The sequence below is a fragment of the Anomalospiza imberbis genome, chromosome 1 (assembly GCF_031753505.1).
Source record: "Anomalospiza imberbis isolate Cuckoo-Finch-1a 21T00152 chromosome 1, ASM3175350v1, whole genome shotgun sequence".
Lineage (NCBI taxonomy): Eukaryota > Metazoa > Chordata > Aves > Passeriformes > Viduidae > Anomalospiza > Anomalospiza imberbis.
Genome location: NC_089681.1, coordinates 70,991,954 through 71,014,630, shown reverse-complemented (window position 1 = coordinate 71,014,630; position 22,677 = coordinate 70,991,954). Strand labels below are relative to the sequence as shown.

General features: G+C 37.1%; 1 protein-coding gene across 4 annotated transcripts in view; it reads right to left on the bottom strand.

Moving 5' to 3' along the window:
* The window catches only part of TENT4A (terminal nucleotidyltransferase 4A), a 58,800-nt gene that overhangs the window by 33,851 nt on the left and 2,272 nt on the right, over nucleotides 1–22,677 (bottom strand). For all 4 annotated transcript variants that reach the window (XM_068196370.1, XM_068196343.1, XM_068196353.1 and 1 more), the window contains exons 2-7: nucleotides 9,978–10,101; nucleotides 8,484–8,530; nucleotides 7,443–7,563; nucleotides 5,819–5,926; nucleotides 5,019–5,147; nucleotides 3,726–3,939 (exon numbers count right to left, since the gene is read on the bottom strand). In XM_068196370.1, coding sequence (XP_068052471.1) covers nucleotides 3,726–3,939; nucleotides 5,019–5,147; nucleotides 5,819–5,926; nucleotides 7,443–7,563; nucleotides 8,484–8,530; nucleotides 9,978–10,101 — 743 coding nt within the window. The remainder of the gene's footprint in view (nucleotides 1–3,725; nucleotides 3,940–5,018; nucleotides 5,148–5,818; nucleotides 5,927–7,442; nucleotides 7,564–8,483; nucleotides 8,531–9,977; nucleotides 10,102–22,677) is intronic.

Genomic DNA, 22,677 nt, shown 5'->3' with positions numbered 1-22,677 from the left:
AGCTAGAACTGAAGCAGACCCATTATGTTAAGCTATTAGCTAGTAAACAGCTTTTTGCAACATTCAGCATTAAAGAGGTTCTTTCCAATGCTAATTTCAATGAACCTGTGTATTTTTATAAACACTTATGTTTTATACACACACAAACATATATATTCGCAGGTTCTAATGACAAATAGCTGATACTGAAAAGCTGCAATGAGTCATTCTGGGCAGCCACTAGGGCTAGAAGAGAGAATCTCCCAGATGTTGCCAATCTCAAATCTATTTACTTGCTATACTTGTGACCTATCAAGATGCGGAAGCAAGCAACAAGAAGCATAATAAACCCTGCAAGTTAAAGATTCTCTATTCCAAGAAAACATATTGAATTTAAGGTTTAGAACTTCGATTACTGCCCACATCAATTCAGAATGAAGAACAAACTTCCTCATGAATGGAGATGCACAGGTAGAACTCCAGGTTTTAAACTTGGTTTTAAAGAGTAGCAATTTAGCTACTCTAGACACTGCCAGTCTGAAGCTAGACCAAAAATATTCCTGTTCTGAGCATCAGAAACAACTGGAGAACCTTGATAATCACCTGATTCACAAAGGTATAAAATAACAAGCCCCCCAGCAGTCTGCTGGGTAAGTGCCAAGCTTGTTTTACAACCACAGATTAAAAGATTTGTCAACTGCAAACAGTTATGTCTTCCAAGACAGGATACTGCTAGACCAACTCCAAACAAACCTCTTTCAAGATGACATCATCTACCCTGCTCCAACATATTCCTGTGAACAAACTTCTGAGTGCCTGGCTTTGCAGTTCTCCTTAATAAATGCATTTACTTTTTATATATTTTACAAAAAGGACAAGTGCTTTGAGAAACTGAAACGGTGCAGCTACAAGATGCTTATGAAAAATCCCTCCTTTAGACAATGCTAAGGGAATGATTTGCATCTCATTACCCTGTCCTAGGACACTAACTCAAGATGAAAGATCTTAGACTATGTACAAAGACCAAGTGTAAATGATTACTTCAATATGCATCACTGCTATATTAGTCTGATAACTCAAATCTGGACCTCAACAAGCTTCCCACTTCAAGAGTCGACTTCTGACATCCTTGTTGGAATCCTGGTTCTTAAATCACACAAATTATCTTCTGGCACACAATGATCAGTCTCTGAGAATCTCTGAGCAAACCCAGCAGTATCTAACAGAATCTAAGAAAACCCACTACAACCAAAACAACAATACAATGTGGAACCTGGATGCCTTTTCCTCCCAAATCCAGGAACTAACAGAAGGTAATGAGCAGGTTAGAAAGATGTATCACATCCTTCTGATGACACCTTTCATCTCTTAGCCAGCCAGCACCCACCATTTCACACTGAATAAAAAACAGTTCCTCCAACTTAAAGAAACTAATCCCACTAAACACATTCCTGTTCCCTACAAGACCGCTTTAAATCTATTCTTTTGAGTTATACCCTTCAGTATCCCATTGCTGAACTACTGCATGCACTCACAGGAGCAACTTTTATGCTACTTTGATAATCTTTGAGAAATTGGAAGGGAGAGGTTTTTTTATCCCTGTACTTTTTGTCTCATTTTGGGATTAAGAAGCCATCTTTTCAAGTATTCTTCCAAGGCTTAACAGGAACCTTACAGACAGTTGTGACCAAGCTAAAAAAAAAAAAACAAACAACTAACTTGTGCATTCAGTGCAAACACAGGTTTGCAGGGGTAAAACTCAGCAGCAGTTTATGCTAATTTAAGTTGAGACATCTGTGTCCACTCTTTCTGAAAATAACTTATTCCCATCTCCTTCATAGTACTGCCACCAACCCTCAGAGTCAGACATTGAGTGGATCTGAACACAAACTAATCAGAGATGACTTGTAAACTGGGCAAGGACCTGAACCCTTGGGAAAGATTTTTGTACTGGGATAGAAGGAATAACAGAACTAAACTAATTAACAGAATTCTAGACCTTACTAACATACACTTGACAGGCAATTTCAGTTACTGTAAGAATATGTGATTAAGTCTGAATCTAAGGCGGCTGCACTCATAAGATCTGATTCAAAGAGCCATCCTATATGTGCTACGTAATTTTCCTCCTAGCTTCATCTGGCAAGTTCTGAAGGTCTGTAGTAGCTGCTAAAAAATATCCCTATGAGACATAATGGTCAGATAACTTCAACATATTGTCAGTTTTCATTTCCATTGCCAAAACACTATCCCCTGTAAGAATTATATTATCTCACACCATAAAAACTCTTAATTTAATTTAATTCTTATCAACTCTGACAGCATACAGCTATTCTTTCTTCTAAACTACAGTTCTTCGTTTCTGCAAGATTAATGCTAGGAGGAAAGTTCAGAACCCCTATTAGACTTTTTTTTTTCTTCTCCAGAGTACTATTAGCAGTGATTAAAACATTGAGTAGCACACGCAATTTGTTCTCCTTCAGTCCCCAGCAGATAGAAAGAACAAAACTGGAGGGCAGTAAGGATTTTTGACTCTAAACAATTGTGGCTCATGCTGCTATTCAAATGGGTCTTCAGGCAAGTAAGTACACAGCTCCTACAGGAAATCTCAATGACAATGACAGTTCCACACAATCACACCCTAACCTATGCCTGGCCAAATATAAGAGTCATGATAGAGTTACAAACATATCAAAGACATGGTTAGACAAATGAGCATCACAGCCTGAAACCTGTTCTAGGGAAGTATGAACATTCAGCATATCGAGTACTTAGAAAGGTGCCAAACTTTAGCTCCTGATCCATGGTATTTGCTTTAAAAGTACTGTAAATAAGCAGTCTACACACAAAATGTGACAGTATGGACTTTGACCGCCAATTACATTCTGGAAATACTTATGCTGAAGTCCAAATTAACTGAAAATTGACTCTGTTAAAAAGCTGGTTTGGAATTTCAGCTACTTGTGATAGTCTAAATTGAATACAAACTGAGTACTATACAGCTGGAAATTTTCCTGAGGCACTTAGCCAAAATTAAGCTCAATTATTTTGAGGGTTACTGAATTAAAACCAAATCTAAAAAAAAAGAAATAATTTTATGTTAAGTACTTTCAAAAGAACATGCAACTCTAAAACTCTAACTGGCATTCCCTAAAGACACCTGTACAGCACAGAAGCCAGTTATGCAAAGTGCTCTCCACACCACCACAATGCAGCTGGTTTTTACACATACCCACCCCTGTTCCTGTGCAGTGCCTGTGGTACCACCCTGCAGGACAGGTCCTGCACCTGGGGCATTTCTTTCCCATATGGTGTGATTTATCTGAAGTATGGCACCACAGACTGAGGCAGTAAAACCTACACCTTCCAATCTCATTCTCACAGCAAATAATGAAGAACTGTTCTGCTACCAACCCTTCTGCTAACATCCCCTTCCAGGATTTCCTGGAATTCCTTCTTTCACTACCTCTCAGTGCTGTCAGAGAATCTTATTATGTACTCAACACAGTTCTGGATCTCCAAAGCATTATGCAATTCCACTGTTTGCATGTAATCCAATTTACTCGGGCTAAGAATCTTGTGAGACCTCAGGCCCATATCCCTCAACCCTCCTACCTGACTGCACCTCTACAGCAGCAACAGCCTCTTCCCAGTGCAGCTTCTCAACTTGTCTGACGGACTAACACAAGCTGAGAGCACAAGCTGAGCGAGAGCTCTGGAATATTGCAAGAAGTGTACAGTCTTACCAGGCAGAAGAGGATCTTCAATACATAGCATGGATGGTCTGTATCCATTAGTCATGACTTTCATGATTTCTTCTTTGGCAATATAGGCACCTCCATTTTTTATTCTAATACCAGTTTTCAAGTAGTTAAAATTCCTTCCATACAGTTCAAAAAATTCTATTAGAAGCATTCCAAGGTTTTCATCAGCTCTTCTGGCATCAATTCTTGGATGTAGCTGTAACATAAACCAGTTTTTGCATATAAAAAAAATAGTCGTTTTCAGACCACAACACAAGGCAACAAAAACGTCTCCTTTAAACAGCTGAGTATTTCTTCACATAAGTCTCAACTGAATAATTCACTCTTCGTGTACTTAAACCACTCTCACACAACCTAGAGGGGGCAGCACGTCAGCAGTATCTGAAAGCCAAAGAATTCTTTCATCTTTCCTCATGTAGCTTTTTGAGGATTAGGGAATTCTTTTCCCTAAGTCAAAGCCAAGAATTAAGTACTGCATACTAAATTATAGCCTAGTTAGTAATAAAGTAGTACCCAATTTTCCACAGCAAATCGTTCCCTCAATGTTTTCAGAAAGTGGGGGGCAATCTACTTGCCCCAACTGAAACACAGTTTGTGTCTCTAGCTCTACTTATTATATTTGCTACACTAAATCTATAGTAATATTTCAGTGAACACCACCAGCAGCAGAATATGTAAGTTTTCCATTACCACAGCTGCTGAGAGATGCTAACCCCATACCTCATCATACCTGTAGGAGGCTCACTATCACAAAAATGTATTAAGAGAAGTTATAACTTGTTTCTAACATTGTAACTCATGACTATTTCATCAGTCAAGTACAGCATCTGCCAGTCTTAAGTATGTCAAAACCTAACCACCATATAAGAAAAAAAGAAACTTGACTGTTGGATTTCATCATTTTAATAAACACTGAAATCAACTACTCTGTACATTCAGTACCAGTAGTCTGAAAAGAAAAAGACAAAATGCATCCTGCAGATTAATGAAATTAATGAAGCACCATTAAGATGATTCAGGTACAGGCCCTGGTATAGAGAGCAATGCACAGTCTCTATGCCTTTCACAAGGCTCCTGCTGCTGCTTCAGTTCACACAGGATAGATGCTGGATGTGAGAGGTAGTCCACAGCATCTTTCAAGAGTCAAACACTCAGATCCATAACAGTAATGCTGCACATTGCAAGGGCATCTGAAGAAACAGTACAATAAAAGGGCACAGGTACAGAACACAAAATATTTTGAAGAACATGGAATCAAATAAGGAACAGACTTACCTGCAGAAAACTAATTGCCATTAAAATTAGGCTGTAAGAGCTAATTCCACCAGTAAAAACTTCATTCAAATCCCTCTGAAGGAGGAACTGTTTCAATACTAAAATCAAGTAAGGTAGCAAAGAATATTTCTGCAAAGCAAAACAAGTCTTAATGTAAATGTCAACCTTCCAAAACAAAGAAGTACACAATCTCAGCACACAAAGATTCAACTAATATAAAAATATTTCCAGTGGTGTACTATACAGTGTTTCCACAGGAAGAACTGAAACTAGAAACAGATGAATAGATTTCAACTCTTATCAAATTTATTTCCCACCTAAACAGTAAGACTTTTATATCCTTCTTTGACTGCCAATGTCACTTACTATAGTCAAAGCTTTCACTCTAAATAGTATTTTTGCTACAGAGCATAAAAGGCAACTTTTAAGTGTGTAGCTACACAATAATTGTTTTTTGACAGATTAGCAGGACAGCATTCATAATGCAGCATCACTTAAATTCAAGGTAAGCAAAACTTGAAAAGAGACCTGCTTCAGAAGCAAAGTTTAGTGCCTATCTGTAAATCTAGATATGATCATAGAAGTTCTTTCACAGTGTACACGTTTATTCATTCAAACACTTAACACTCAAATGGAACACTGAATGGACATGAATAGATAATAAATTAAAATATCCGTATTTAACTAGTATTAATGAAAATAGTCTTCAGCAATAAATTGTCAAGCCATACCAAAAAAGATTAGCTAAGCATCTAGCACATCCTTGGTAAGTAGCATAACATTCAATACATGGCTGATACCTTCATGTATTCCTTGATAAATCGAGCTGCCTTCACACCAGTTTCTACATTAAAACTGATGTCAACTTTCACTTCTGTCTCCTGGTCAGTGAGTTTTATTATTGGTACCTGAAAAGGTTAAGACAAGAATGTGAATCCCCAGAAATACAACACTAGTGCTGTTCTCTAGCTTACTCGAGACAAATGGACATTATCAGTGCAAATGACTGGAACTATCAAGTCTGTCTGAGAGGAGGTAACAATCCTAACCTGACTGACCACTGAATGCTTTCCAGGGAGGTGATTAATGTACAACATTAACTTACCATCACTTTGGTACTCTACCACAGCCATTAGCTATCTGCCTTCAGAGGTGCAATAGCAGTGTTTCATATGACAGCTTAATTTAAGTAATTTACTTAATGATTCATTCCAATTAATAGGAGATCTTGTAATCTCATAACCTGTGGGAACTGCATTCCTCTGACCCAGTATTGCACCATTCACTTACTGAACTGACAGGAAACCAGCCTAGCAGTAAGTAATGCCTGTTGGTTTATCAAGATGAACTGGTTCAATGCAGAGTCAAATGAAAACCAGAAGAGATAAAGAAAAGCCACCGTAATATGGCAGGAATAAATTAATATAACATGACTGAATATGTAGTTTTGCTTCACACCAAGGCAGTGCCCTACAAAATCATCTTACAATCATAACCTAAACTTCAGTTGATAACATTTATTTTAAATTGAACTCCTCATATTTTTAATCTGAAATGGAAAAAAAAAAGAGCAGAAGTATAGCACCATTTCATACCAACATAAGAAACGAAATAAGAAGGAATAGTGGAATTGTAAGCCTAGCCTAGTACCGTTTTCCATCATTAACTGGTAATACAGATTCTGATAATCCCATAAATTCTCAGGTAAACCAATGACTACCAAAGCTACTGCTATGTACTGCTACTCTAATGAAAGCCAGAGGAATATTATGAACCTAAAAGAAGAATGTTTCAGAGACCACAAAACAGAAGCTTGCTAACAGAAGTTTGGAATACTCACCTTAGTCCCTTGAAGAGAACAACACTTGCTCAGTAACATAAAATTTTCATGCATTAAGTTTTTAACATATTCAACATGATTCAGGCTTACAAAAAAGATGCAAGAGATAACACACATCAGTCTCACAAGTGACATAAGGCTCTGAAGTAGTATATTCTGGACAGGAAAACCCAATGTTAGGCTTGGAACACTTCGCTATGCCATCAGAAACAAGACAACCTGAAAACCATGTTGAAAGCTAGACACCTCTAGTTACTGGCTTAACAAATTCCCCTCAAAGGTCAGTGGAAAAACATTATGCAAATAGTTAACATATTTTACTGGATATTTTGCAAATACTAACTTTCAGATCTTTATTGACAACATAAATATAAAGTATGGCCTTCAGCAAACACAGTACACAGAATTACCGACATCCATGTAAAAGACTCCATGCTATTGCTAAGCACGTACAGATTCTACTGAAATCTTGCAGAGAGTTTAAGACAATATAACTTGCATCAGGAATTAAGAATACTATTTATCACCAATATCTGAAAGGGTCTGGAAGTTTTTCAGTTCAGTATTCCAAAGCAATTACTTACCGTAGCTTTGTCAAGTACTTTAATGGAATATGGCTCAGCCACATTGTGTTTTCTCAGTGCTTGCTCCAACAGCTGTAAAGGGGGTCGTTCCCATTTCCCAAAAACAACTAGATCAATATCACTAGACAAAAAGAACACAGCATGAAATCCAGTAAATCTAAAGCACAATACACTACCAAAAAATACGATAATATTGGCATTCTACATATTACAAGTCATTCACGGTGATCTTTTTGCAATTTACAATGCAGGTTCCCAACAAGTTTCTTCCAGGAGTGTTAAGCAAGAGAGTCCACAGTGTTTTAGGATCCAAAGCAGTATTCTAGTTTCTTGCTTCCATTACTCTGATGAGTTTTTCTCTGAGTTCCTTTTCCCTTTTACCTTTCATGCTCCCTCCCCTCTGACTTAAACAGTCCAATTCCATCCATCATCTATCTATTCCTGTTGACAGGCATTTCAATAATCCAGAGAATTTCATCAGTGATTAGTATTCACTGAATTGAAATTTCCAGTGCTTTCCTTCTGAAAATTTGATTTATATAAAGACAACTTCACCTTCAAGGCAGAGCTACACAGGTTTCCACATCCAATTGAACCATTAACTGATACAAAATACCAAATTAAGAAATTTTGCTCTCCAAAAAGATGGAAATACAACACAGTGATGGTTCTTTTGACTTTACACAGTGACTCTGTGATAAGTGACACATTTTTAGTAATTTATCTTATTTAACAAAACAATCTTTACAAGGGAAATGCCAAACATTCAGTTTCACTGTCTGTTTAAAAAAAAAAAGCCAAAGACTAACTTCAGACACAAGGAAGAAAAGGTAATTCACCAAAGGGTCAACAAGCAGAGCAGAGCAGTAAGATAATACATCAAATACTTATTGCAAATCTTGAAGTTCAAAAACTCTTCCCTTTGTCACATGAAATATAAAAGTTTTACTGAAAGTTTGACACATTTGCACATTCCATTCCAAACTCCACTTTGAAATTCATCATTTCTCTAAAAGAAGACAAGAGAAAACTTTTACTTACCTAGTTGGAAGATAAAGCCCTGTACTAAAGCTGCCAAATATCTGGACCTGAAAACAACACAGAAGGAAAACATCTTGTAATTATGAATGCTCACTTCCTTTTACTTTACAAAACTTCATACTTTTCTCCAGTTGTTAAGGATATAGCCAGTAAAATAGTTATTTTACTATATACTGTCTGTACAAACACACCTTTTCTTAGAGATGCAACTTTAGAGGAAACTGGTCTTCTTTACCATGAAATAACTACCAATCCAGCTAGCAGAGAATAAATTTAAGCAAGTTCTTTTCATTACTTATTTCCAGTTTGACAGACATACAAGCTTTTACCAATTTCCTTCCCTCCTGCTCCTTCCTTTACTTACAGGACAGCTTTACTGAAACTGAAAGAGTTTAAGGGAAACTTTTTCCAAATTGCTATGTTTAAAAACCAACAAGTAAGTCTAAACATATCATTCAGATAAATAAGAATACTACAGATTTTACTGTCAAGAACTATGAAGCAGCAGCAGGTGTTTGTGTGTGGAAAAGCAGGCACAATGAAGATACATCCACAGACCACATCAAATACTTTCAGTGAGCTTCCCAGCTAAAGAATTGAGATGTTCTTCTCTCTCTGATACAGCAGAGCCCAATTCACAAGCTCACTTAGTTTTTTTGCCAGGCAACACAGGCCCTTTTCAGTGTTTATATCAACTTCAACAAGGTAGAAAAATCTCACTATGAAGGAAAAACATGGGCGAGGATGAAGCAGATAAGCTTTACAGTATTTTTAGCTCAGTGCTGTAGCCTGAGCCCTCACTGTCTGCCATTGAAGGCAATGAAACCACAGTGGTCTGAAACATTTTTCTGGTGGCTAATGACAGTGCTACAATCTGGCAATCACAAAGGTGATGCTAGAAATACAATTTAGAATACATTCTTTTTGAATAAGCAGACATTCACTGGGTAACAAAGTGTTTGAAATTACTCCAGCTTAGATTGCAATATATCTCAGGGAGTGCAATTTTCCCACTACAGCGGGGCTAAAGCAATTCCTTGAGTGTCAAATTCATGAAGAATGCCAAAAAAAAAATCTGCATTTAATTGCTCTCCTAAAATATTTTGATTTTAAAATATCCACACATTCAGGACTCCTTCAAGAAATGGATACATAGGTAGTCAGTCTCACTTTAATATTCAAAATTAAATTAAACAGAGACAATCAATTTAATAAGCTTTTACTTTAAGAAATGTACTACTAAAAGCTTCACATTCCCAGCTCTCAAAATGAAAAAAAACATTCAGTAGAATTCATTAACCCAAAATCTAGGTTTGAAATTTCCCCACTTTTTAAAATAAATTTCCAAATACTGCAAGAACTGTGATATTAAGTCAACTGCTTTAAACATGAAGAGTTACCTGTTCATTCCTAAAAAAAAGCTAATAGCAAGGTTAAGTGAAACAAGCTGTACAATTTCCTAGAGAAACAAATCACAGCTGAAGCTACACTCACATCAGCAGTAGGCCAAAGATCTTTGATGACTGTTTCTATCCTTTTTACCACTTCTCTTCTCATAGCTGCTTCTTCAGGACGAGGAGACATGAAGTCATAGAAGTCAATGATTTCTTCATGCAGTCTAATGGAGAAAGTAGGATCAGTTAAAGTGACAATTGAACTATTTAACTGTTACAATAAATATTACAAGAAACAGGTCATAGGCTTTATTTAATATCATCCTTTAACCAAAGAGCTCAGAACACTAACTCTAGTAAACATTTACTAAATTTCTTACTGGCTCAGCAGTGAAGGCCAAATTCAATTCCTGAATCTTAATTATTCTTTTCTTTAAAAAACAAAGCTGAGTCTTAAAAACTACATAATGATGCAAATGTGAAATAGCACAAGATCAACTAAAGTCTTCAAGCAGGTTTATTCTTCTAGCAGTTCTTACCTCTGTGTATGTAGCAGTTTACACAGACGGCAAACAGGCCACTGGCATTAGCGAAATTTTGCAGAGGACAATAAAAAGGACATTTGAGTACTTCTTGATATAAAATCAAGACACTTTGACACTCAGGCCCTTCACTAGCCATTCATTCATACAGAAAGTGACCTTTCAACTGAACTCAAAGTGAGAAATGTTAAATATATTCTCAAGTGTAAAGTATTTTTATACCATTGTTACATGAGGAGTCCTGACATTGGAACCTTATACATCTATTAAGCCCTATTGTTTCACATCTACCAATACTACAGAACTATTGCTGGCAAATTTGAGTATTCAGGTGAATGTCATATTTGCCTTCAATAGAAAAGCATCAAGCCACAGCAAACAAAAATGCAAATAACTACTGCTGTGACATTTTCCCAAAACATCTTTTTGATGTTGAAGTATTTCTAAGATTTCTGTCTAACTCATGAAATGTACCTAGTCAACATCGTAGTGAAATCCAAATGCTCTCCTAAACCCAAAAAATCAATCTATAGTTTATATACTTAGCCTCCCAAAAGGAAAATTTATTACCTCTCTAGTAGAACTCAACTCTTCTTCTGAGACTTTTGCAATTCATTTTACTCAATAACTCCCCTGCTAGCAGGTAACTTCCAAGAGACCACATGCCTAATATTTAAGTGTCAGTATTTCTTCCCATAGACTTTCCCATTCTTCTCACAAAGACTTTCACAGCGAATCTCAAAGATACTTCCAAAAACACTTCCAAAAAGCATAAATATTTTTAATTACCGTTTGCCCTCTCTCTTTTCTTAAACTGAGCTTGGACCCACAACTGAACATTTAACTACACAGCACACTGAACTAACATTTCAATTTGCTGAGGAATCCCCTTGATTCAAAATTTTAGAGCAAGACAGAAAATACAAACTAACATGCTCTTATTTTGTTTATAGAAAGTATGATTTTTTTCCTACCTTTCAAATACAAAAAGACCAATGAATAAAATACTTGAATATGACTAACAGCAATGGGGACAGCCTAAAGACTTCCTATTCTTCTGCCTATAATCATCTGTAGCAGACAGATACAGGGTGACAGCAAGAAAAGGCAAGAAAAGCAAAGGAGCAGCCATCCTTCCAAGCCTCCAGTAATTTCATCTGGCATACGTTCAGGGTAAATCCCAAGCTGATACCTATCAGCTCAAAGAACTTAATTCCATAGATTTTTCCAGGTCTTTTAGACCATTTCTGCTTTGTTATTTGTGGCATGCAATGAGAATTTAAGTATGCATCAGAATAAAGAGTGTTTTATTTTAAACTGCTGCCTGTTAATGATTTTATCTGATGTTTTTTTCCTAGGGCAAAAAAAAGTTGTTACTGGCAGTTCACCTCAAAACACAAGACTTCTCAGGCTCTCAATCCATTTATCTCTATCCACCAGCAGTTTTCCAAGCTACTAATCCTCACGAGGTTTTGTCTCCTTTGACAAGAGGAAGTCCAAAGTTTGATCACTGCTAACCTTCTTTGGCTTGTTTTCAATTTGCACCACGTTTTCTGACAAGTGGGCAGAAACACACAGAGTCAACACGTAATACTGCCATTCAGTCCAGGTCACACACCTGTTTTCATTTTATTGTCCCTACACCTGGGAATATTGCTGCTTGAGGGTACCTGAGTACACAGCTGCTCTTTAAAAGAAACCATAATGAAGGAGCTCCAAGGTGTTTTCTGAACAAAACTATCAACATAGAACCCACTCACTGTGTGCATTCAGCCTGAATTATTTTTCTTCAGTCATGATTCTATATTTACTAGAATTTAATTTTACCAGAAATTTTATAATCTAATGAACAATGAACTCCCACTGTGTCTGTCTGCAGTCAGCTCTAGCTTTCCATTATCCTTTCTATCCTTTTCTCACTCATTTCTTCCCTCCAGGTATTTATGAACATATCGAGCAACAGTCTTGAGTAATTCTATTTGTAACTTTCCCTTATTATAAAGTACATAATTTATTTTTTCCTTTGGCTCTAAGCACTAACCCAGCAAACCTGTAAATGTTTGGTTTTTACAAACTCTTCAAAAAGAATCTCAAACATTCCTCTGAAAAAAAATCAGCACCTGTGTTATCAAACTGAACACAGGAATATGAATTAACAATTAATCCTTCAAGAAAATGAGACCTGTGAGACGCAACTACCTTAATCAAAACATGCACTTGACCCTTTCTTTATGTTTGGCCATGCAAAAAGTTCTGTTTTTTTATGGCATCCGCCCCATTCAACCAGTCCAGGAGACCTAGACATTTCTGGGGAAAAAATGCATTTACAGTAGCCATCCTGTATTAGGGAAGAGAATAAAAGGCGATCTGTCCCCATCACAACCTCTACCACACTCAGCACAGCCTTTCAAAAGCAGCCCCAGTGCATCAGTGAGCTCAGGAAAATAGCCAACCCACAAGTACTCTCACTTTGATGCCCCATGAAGCCTCTCCTCCAATGATTAACAGCCACAATTGTTAACCACGTTATGAAAGACTCAGAAGAGTATCACTCATCAATAATCTACATTTCCTTCCCTCATCTGCTGTTTAATATGAAGTCAGGTTCATATTTTCTACTTCACACTGGCAAGTACTTGGTTTAATGCTTCAATCTGAATGGGACAACAGCAGAGGTCTAGATACCAAAGCTCATTTAGAGCTCAAGTCATACTCATAGCTAATTCCCCTGAAATTCTTTGGCATATACCACAAGACATGGGTGTATAACCAGTATTATTCTGCTGACTGGATTTAAACTCTTACTGAAATTTAAAATTGCAGTTGCCTGGAGTCAAAGCTTTCTTAAGTCCTTCTCTGACAGAAAGCAATTAGTTCACTTAGTTCTTACTATATGGTCTGTGTTCCCCCTGGTGCCCTTTCACATCTCTCTCTGAGCCCTACTGACTATGCCAAGTTTCTTGCTTTTGATGTGCAAGACTTTCAGGTCTTAATGCATTTGGCAAACCAGTTCTCAACCCTCTGTCTTAAAAGACTTCTATTTTGCTTGCTCTTTCTAGTTCTCCTTAATTCAACAGTTTCTACTTCTTAGAGATCATCTTCTTGGTCTATATCCTTCTGGATAAGAATCAATGCTATACTCACAGTCAGCATATGGCAGCACAACCACTGTCATTTTACCTTCTGGTTTACACCTGAGGAAGCTTCTCAAAACAGAGATGCTTTTTTAAAGTTTAATGTTACAGTAATTTGCATTTTTGTAAACATCTTTGCTCAGATAAAGTTATTGGAACACTGTCACAAAACTCTCATGTATATAAAACAAGATCCTGTATGCTGTTCATGACTAATCCCAGTATAACTTCTTACTAGCTGAAAGAATAATGCAGTGTCTGAAAAAAACAGATAACTATGGAATAGTCAGCCAGCCAATACAGGGATAGTTTTTACTTAAGTATTTTGTCCACGTACCCTCTATGATTTTCATAAGCACTTTTTAAGCCAGGACTGTGACAGTGTTTTAATCATTAGGAACACAATTTCCATCTGCAGCAGATGATGTACATGCAGATATAAGTAACATTCTAACTCTTTTTTTTTTTTAATAGAACTTCCCTCAACATATAGACAAGTAAGTCTTGTCAGTTTCCTTTTAGCTTCTTAAAGAATTTGGAATCCCAACAGCATCACAGCACCTAGCAATCTTCTGTAGCATTTTAGGATGCCTACTGTATTACTTCGCTAATAAATTTAGGCCTTTTAATCAACTTTTTAACAAGACAGCTTTACTGTATTTATAGAAATACTGGGAAAGAAACTTGTTGGTAAGCTATAACTGTACTCTTACCTAATATAAGATGGCAAAGATTAGAACACAGGAATGAAGAAGAGAGGCTGCTTGTACTCGCTACATTATTCAGGTTGCTAATTTTAACAGCCTGAAGGAACCTACCATTTACTGATGTTATTACTGCTAAGCACAGCAAGCATCTGCTGCTTACAGGCTGAACTACTGCAACAAAATTAACATCTTCTGTTTATCAAAAAATTATCCCTTCTACGGTTTAAGGAAAGGCAGCCACTCTTCCAGCCTCTAGGTTAAAATAACACTCAGGTGACATTCTCAGACTTTTGCAATGTTTTTCCTCAAAGGCAGGTTTCTAAGAAAGGAGATCATCCATTTTACTCGTTTACTGCAAACACTATTATACATAAGATTGACTTATTACTTCAAGGGCTAACTTCAATGGAGTGAAACAAAATTCTCAATCATCATCAACAAATTAGAAGGTAAATTAAAACCTACAGAGACTGTTCCCTCAAGTAAGCATCTGGTTCCTTTTCAACATGACTACAGTACTAAGCACATTAATTTATTCTAAAGGAACAGTACAAACATGATTGCATCTTTTATGTGGAACAACTAACACTTTTTAAAAACATATTCTTTACTTACTAAAATGAATATTTTTCTAGTTGAAGGCTTACACATCACCCAAGTGTGCTCAAAAAAGGAAAGAATAGATGCCACACTTAAAGCATGGGGGTCTAATACTAGGGATGCACAGAAAATGGAGGTAAAGAAATGGGAAGGTACACACAGCATCTCAAAAGAATCTCTGTTGAAATAAAGGTTACAAGTCATAGAATACATTCCTTCAATGAAGCAGGAATTCCAAACCATGTGTGACTTCACTGTCTCAAGACTAAACGATGAAATGCACGTCAGTCACTGCACGAATTTTGGAAATCTGTTGAACTGTACCTTCACCTATGACTAGGGCAAAGCACAATTGCATTGTCATGGAAATGCAGGTGAAATCTCACACTACAACAATCAAATGCATTCAGTAGTTGAAATCAGTCAATCAGTCTCATGGTCTAAAACTAAAGAACACAGTTCTTAGTTCTTAGTTCAGTGAAATAAAGGAGGAGACACATACTGATATATAAATATACACAGAGAGAGAGAGAGAGAGACAGAGCATGTGAAAGTAAGAATGCATTCTGAGAAAGATTTATCCCAGTATGATCTAAGATTAAGACATCTGCAAAAGGGGCTAAGATACAGCTATGACCAAGAAGAGATTAACTACAATTCTTCACATTTCCACTCACAACAGCCATCAGATGCCTTTAACTTTGTATACTAGTCCTCCACAACACCAGTAAGGCTCAGGTAGTACTACTCTATGCCCTATGCAATGTTCTAAGCTTACAGATGAGAGAAACTATGAAAACACAGTGCTACATTCACAGACCATATTGCTGCAACAAATCAGTCTCATACTACTACATTATTCAGACAGCAATTAACTTTGTCACTGTAATTGTATGGAAGGCAGCAAACTATAATGACTGGCAGAATAATAATAATAAAAAAAACCCTCAACTATATAGTACTTATGAATCAGAGCTGTGAAATGTTTTACAGACAGGTACCCTAAATACCAAACTCAAATAAGAATTGAGCTTACTCTGCAAGTTAGCTACTAGGGAGATAATGGAAGAAAAAAGTAATTTGTTCTCATACACAGAACAGTAGTTTATAAAATATACTGTACATTTTCCACAAGAGATCATATTGCTCTTATTTCCTCTCTAAGCTTTCTCATTGCCCCAAAATCATGCAAGTCAGAGCCCATCCTAACTTCAGACCAAGTTTCTTGCCAATTCGATTTTACTTCATAAAAACACCTTAACAGTTGATGCACTCAAGAAACTAAGTTTGCTGGATTGATTAACACTGCAATTTTCCAGACCTAAGTAACAGAATTTGTCTGCATTTTGAAGAAAATCAGAAACTGAAATATTTCTGCAAAGTATATCAATCCAATAAAAGTCAACAAATTACCTTATTAATGGCTGGATGGGCTCTGAAAAAGCTGCATCATAAAAAAAATTAAAAATAAGCAGATGTACATCTCCAATTCAATACAGGGCAATGCAGATCTGCTACATAAGCTTCTGAAGTGCATTACTCCTGACTTGGACTGATGAACCTCCCTACACCACCAAGAAAACATCACAATCATTTTGTTGTACCAGTGAAGGAGAATGCCGTATGTTAAACCTTGGGACTGAATCAGCAAGCTTGATATGCTAATAAATAGAACCACTAAACCCTGAAATTCCTGTCTTAATACCATTCTTTTCCAAATGCTCAAAGATAGCAAGTGATTAACATCCCAGACAAGTCAGACTTCAACAGCAGAAATGTATTAGTGATGAGAGACTAATTATGCCCATGTAGATCAGGTATTCATTACATCAGGTTAGCCACTGAAACATTAAAGAGAAACAACTCTTGACATAATTCTGAGCAGCAGACTAACTCAAAATGCACCCATCAAAGCACTGATGGCAACAAACCCTTCACATTCAAAGTCAGTATCTCTGCAAGGCAAAAAAAGCTAGAAAAGTCTTCTCTGGATTTAAGTATTGCTGCAGTTTGCCATATAATATAGGAAGCTCCTTTAAAATCATAACCAAAAGAACAATGTGTTTCAGTCTTCTAAAGATATACTGGTTGTTTAGTGTGCATCACTAATCAGGTTTTAGGAGAAAAAAAGGAGCTTTTACTACTTTGCCATAGGATTCCATCAGAAGATGTCTTGAGAAATCCTGAAGTCATGCACAAACCAGGAAAAGAGGATTGGAAGATTAAGGCTATCAAAAACGATTATGAGAAACAACTTATCAATATGCAAAGCTATGACTGAGAAAGGCTAAACTAGTTCAAGAGACCAAAAATTTGCTTCTGTTAAGTGAATTAAGTTATCAGTACAGACAAAGTTAAGTGATCCCAATGCATGATATGTAGAGAAGTTAGTAATTTTTTTTTTTAATTCCTCAGAGACTTCCCTGATCCACAACTATGAAGGAAGAACTTGTCCCAAACTTTTTAATAGAAAATATTCACAGCAAAACCTATTCCTGGTAATTCAGTATGCACAAAAAGTCATACTCACTCCATACTGCATTTGTACCACGACAATAAGTAGTTATCTTTTTTTTTTTAATTTAAAAATATTAGCTTTGACATTCAAAATAGTCAAAGTAGCCTAAAGCAGAATCAATGCAATAAATGAATAGCTATGACTATATCAAGATGCTAATATAACTATCATGGATGGAAATAGCGTCTTAGGAAAAAAAAAACAAAAAAAAAAAAAAAAAACAAAAAAAAAACAAAAAAAACAACAACATTCAGAGCTACTTGGAAGAATCAGAGAACCACACAGGAAAATCTATTATTTTCATGGATTTCCAAATGGCATTTGACAATGGCCCCATACACCCTTATGCAAGCTTATGAAGAAATTAAGCTGACAGGGGATGAGGGGAAAGACCCTTCATACATACACAGAAATGTTTTAAACGGGAAACAAGCAGCTGGAACTCTTAGTTTCCATATTAAAGGAAGATCACAGGTGAAGCCTCCAAGCACAAAAATATCAGGCAAGTCCCACATTAGCAATAAGGAGACAAAGTACAAGATAGAACAAGATAGCCCAAGATGCAGGAATACTGTGACACTATCACACACAAGTATGGTTCATATGAGTCCCAAAGATAAAGCAGGGACTGCAAAGCATACAGAGGAGATAAACATCTAGAGGCAGGAAAGAGTTTCAATACAAGAAAGTATTTAACAGACTAGAAAACAAACAACTGTCAGGTGATTCCACCTCCCCCCTCCTCCTTTTTCAAGTCCCCTGCAAAAAGCACTCATGGTCTGCTTCTGTGATGCACAGACCTGCAACTGGCAGCCACTACAATCCTAGTGACAACCTCAGGATGAAAAAAAAAAAAAAAAAAAAAAAAAAAAAAATTACATAATGCATAGCTTTACTGAGGAACATCTTCCCACAGGTCATTGTTAATCCCAGATCATAAAAGATCAAGGCAAGACACAGTCATACATAAAATCTACAATAAGCGTAACAATGAACTGCCTATAACCCAGGTAGTCCAAGAACCGCTAATAATTTAAAGCTGGGAGATGCTTCCAGAAAATATCACCACAAGCTCACGTTGATATATTCTTTTCCCAATATCTGGCACTGGTCTCTAAGGGTCTCACCCAGTACAGCTGTTGATGTTCTTAGCACCAGCTGTCTCTACTGCCAAAGCCTAACAACTGGCAAAAACACCATGAAACTGATGCCAGGATTAAACTGCTCCAAACATGTCCCATTCTCCTTTACACACAGATGTGAGCACCTGTCAGGCAAGGCCTTCTCATGTTTTACTACTGTAGCTCAGCCTTTCTGATCTCTAGTACCTCTGGTGCCTACTGCTGCCAAAACATTCCTTTCATTCCACTCCCCACAGCATCAGTCTCTAACTCTACACTAGGTACCCACTTTGCATGGAAACTTTGTGCTTTACCAAGGTAACGTACTTGAACACGTTGTCTGTTCTTCTGGACAATTCATCCAGTAGCTACCCTGGAACCTTCCTTCATACCAACCTTCAGGCATGATAACAATCCATTTAACTACATCTTGATGCTCTCTCCAGAAATTTACTATGACTAACAGGCAAATACTTCCACACTTCTCCTTGCATACACTCCAGCATATACTGCCTAGTTCTACCCTGACCCTATAGTCAAGCAAAACAAGAATTGAGTGTAACATGCTAGCGTGACCTGCCACCTACATTAACACTTCCACTACAGGTGTCCACCTAGCAGCACAGACAGCAGACACCAAGGAGTGGACATCAGTGTGAGTGAAGCATAGCCCATTGTGTTGATTCTTTACTAGAAGGTGCTGGAGCAAGACAGCACAATTAAGCGCAGGGAGAAGTTAAGAATAATCACGCTTGGGAGGCCCCTAAAGCCCTTACAAGTGCTGGACATCTCACTGCAGACAGTAAAGGCTTCAGAGCATTTCCAAAGTGTACGTTCTTTAAGCTCAAAGTACCAGAAAACAAAATTTGCAGAAGAGGCTGACAACATGGCATGCCCACACATTAATTTATATCTGACAGCTCTGACAGCAGGATAATAAGAAGAAAGGGTTGACAAACATGCAATCGCAGCTATGCACAGCCCTGAATGCAATGGATTTTTAATAGTGCATTGTACTAAACTGTAATTAAATTTATCTTAAATTTATAAAGATATAAATATATCTTTATAAAGATATATTCTGAAATATATAAAAAATGCAAAAAACCCCTCTAAGACTGGAATTACAAACACTGCATACAGGTGAAGTAATAAAGATGATCTAATATAAGCTTAGCACAGAGACACGCCACCATATCTCTAGACATCACTTTTTGTGCAGAGTATCATTCATCTGCAAACTGGTGAACACTGAAACAAGTCTTCTGTAGAAGCACTGTCATAAGATTACCTTGCTTATGAGAATTCTCCCCAAGTACCTGCTGTAGTGATTAGGGAATGCTGCCCTGAATCCTCCTTCAGTATAAGGCAATGTGGAGTTCTTGGTGCTCTGGTACTCTATGGCAGGACTTGTGTGTCATTATCAAAAGATAGTTACAGACAACAGCTATATAGGGGGGGAAATGAATGCAGGAAGTCATCAGACACTGTGCAACACTAATTAGTCCAGGCAGAGCACTATTCCAATGTATCATAACAGTTCTGATACCCAAACTAATCCTCAACAAGCCAGTTCTGTTGTTTCTGCACAGCACTGTAATGTGCCAAGCAGATATGCCAGGTATTTCAGCACTAATCTCATTCAACATCTACAATTTGACTGAACACTTAATTGAAAGTATTAAGCAGTACAGACTCGTATTGTAAAAAATGCTTTAATTTTTTACTTACTTTGTTAAATTCATATTAAGAAATAAAATAAATCTGATGTGATTTTATACTATTCAGAAGCTATTAGCTACATCTTCAAAGAAAGCACTCCATTAGCTGTGTATCCAAACAAAAGCAGTAGAGGCCTTAGCAAAAAGTTGACAATAGCCTGATGCCATCTTTTGAAGTAATATTCGAACACTTTAAAACTCTCTGGATGCTTAAATTACTCAGATATATTTAAGATACTGACTTCAGAGAAACAGAAGGTATTTGTTGAACAAAGAATGCACACCCTAAGAGGCCAGATGTAGTTTTACACACAAGAGGATACTTTGCAGTACCAAGAAATAACATGCAGTTCTGAACATCAGTCACAACAGTTTGAACTAACCTCATAATATTAAAGGACACTTCCCTGCCTTGCATCTGAAACCAACCATTTTGTCATCTGTAGTCCTAAACTATATCCAGACACAAAGTAATTCCCACTGTTACTATATTAATCACTCTGTTGAAGCACTAGAATAAATATGGTTTCAGTCTCCTCACTCCTTACCTTCCAAAATTCTGTTAAAAGCATGACATGGGCATCCAAAAGAACAGCTTTAGGATGAAATCTTATCAACATAGCTTTTCACACTTGGGAAAAATTTCCTTTACCAAGACTGTCATGCTGCTATCAAAGTGGTGAAAGCATGAGGCCACTGGAAAAAAAAAATGAATTATGTATATAAAACAGAAGAAAACACAGCATTTCTAGAGTATTCCTAAACATCACCACACCTACCATCACAAAGCCACTGACTACAAGCAGTGTGAATAAAACGATGACTTGCAGTGCTACAGACCATCCTCAGCTCTGAATGAGAAAGCAGGAGAGCACAGTTCTGCTTCAAAGCATGAAGGCAATTCATCAGAAGTACAACTGCAGCCTGGGAGAGTGCTAACAGAGATTACCATGCTTACTCTGTTACCAGAAGACAATACAGTAACACTGTGAACCACTGCATATCACTTGGAAATTTCAGCATGTTGTAGAAAAGCACTGTTTTATGAACAATATTCACAGCAGAGTAAGCTCTACCATTCACGTACAGGGTAAGCCTAAGAGCACCTATGATCAAGTCCTTCTTCCTATAATCAATGCCCAAACCAGAATGCAGCTGAAGATTTTCAGGACCACATTTTTCAACAGTTGCATATACCAGGACGGCAACACTGAAGATACTCTGTCAACAGATGATGAGTTATTAAAGAGATACTTCAGGACCCAGCTGACAGTTCCAGGGAACAGCAGGCAACTAAAGGAACATAAGGGATCCACAAGAAACTCCTGTAGGGATCTGTCCCCCATCCCTGCCTTTTCAGTGCATTTTCATTTGAACTGCCAAATAACACACCAGCCAGGGCTTCAGGAGAAAGTTAAGCTCACCACTAAACAGGAATTACTGCAGAAGATAGATACCTAAATCCACCACTGAAAATATTCTTATCTCAATCATGCAAGTAGTTCATAAAAAATTACTAACACTAAAGAGAAAATTGCTTAAGAATATACAGCTGTTCAAGATTCACCTTGGGTAAAAGAACTCAAACTTTAAGGCAGAAACTGCTTGTCATATTTAGGTCTATGGTTTCAAGACTCATGCTCTCCTTCAGCACTAGTTAGCTCCCTGCTACTATAAGGAATGCTCTGGAACTATAGGATCGCAATTGCTGCAGTTACTGGTATCCCACTGCCAGAATCAGGTCCCACTTTTCTAACAGAGATCCTGTAGAGAAGATCAGGAAACACAGCTTCCACTTTCAAAGATATTTAGCAAAAACTTGTCATTAACACATCAGCAAAAGAACTACCTACATTACGGAACTGAATAGTGCAACTGAATCTCAGCTAAACAACTTCTTTGCGTATGGATTCTCTAGAAACTCATACTTGAAGAGTGGCACAGCCACTGTTACACAACAGCTGAAAGAAAATGGACAGAAGTTGAAAAATAAAGTTATGTGAAGCATAGGTGGTGCTGCTACAGGACAGAACTTGCAATGCTTGGATTTGATTCACAGGTTTGCCATTTGCCATACACCTGCTGGATGAACTCAGGCTGCTCCTTCCTCCACCTGCTTGGAGATTTGCCTCACTTACACTGAGCTGACTTAAATTAAAAAGTTAACTCAGTGCTCTACCACATCTCTACGAAAACAAAAAGATAAAACTTCACACTATTTTAAAGATATTGTTGGAACTTGAGGCATACAAACTTCTTAGTATAGGACTCAAAGCTCCTAGCGCAAGATGCCTCTTAAACATTCAAATTCTAGCTTCCTGGAAGAAATTTGAATTTTCAGTGTCAGTCTGAAATTAAAAAGTAGTAGTCATAAGTCTTGTCCTCCCCCTCCTGAGGTTATGGTTTGCAAAAACAGAACTTTAAAAATGTATTTTAATACTTCTTCGTAACTTTTAA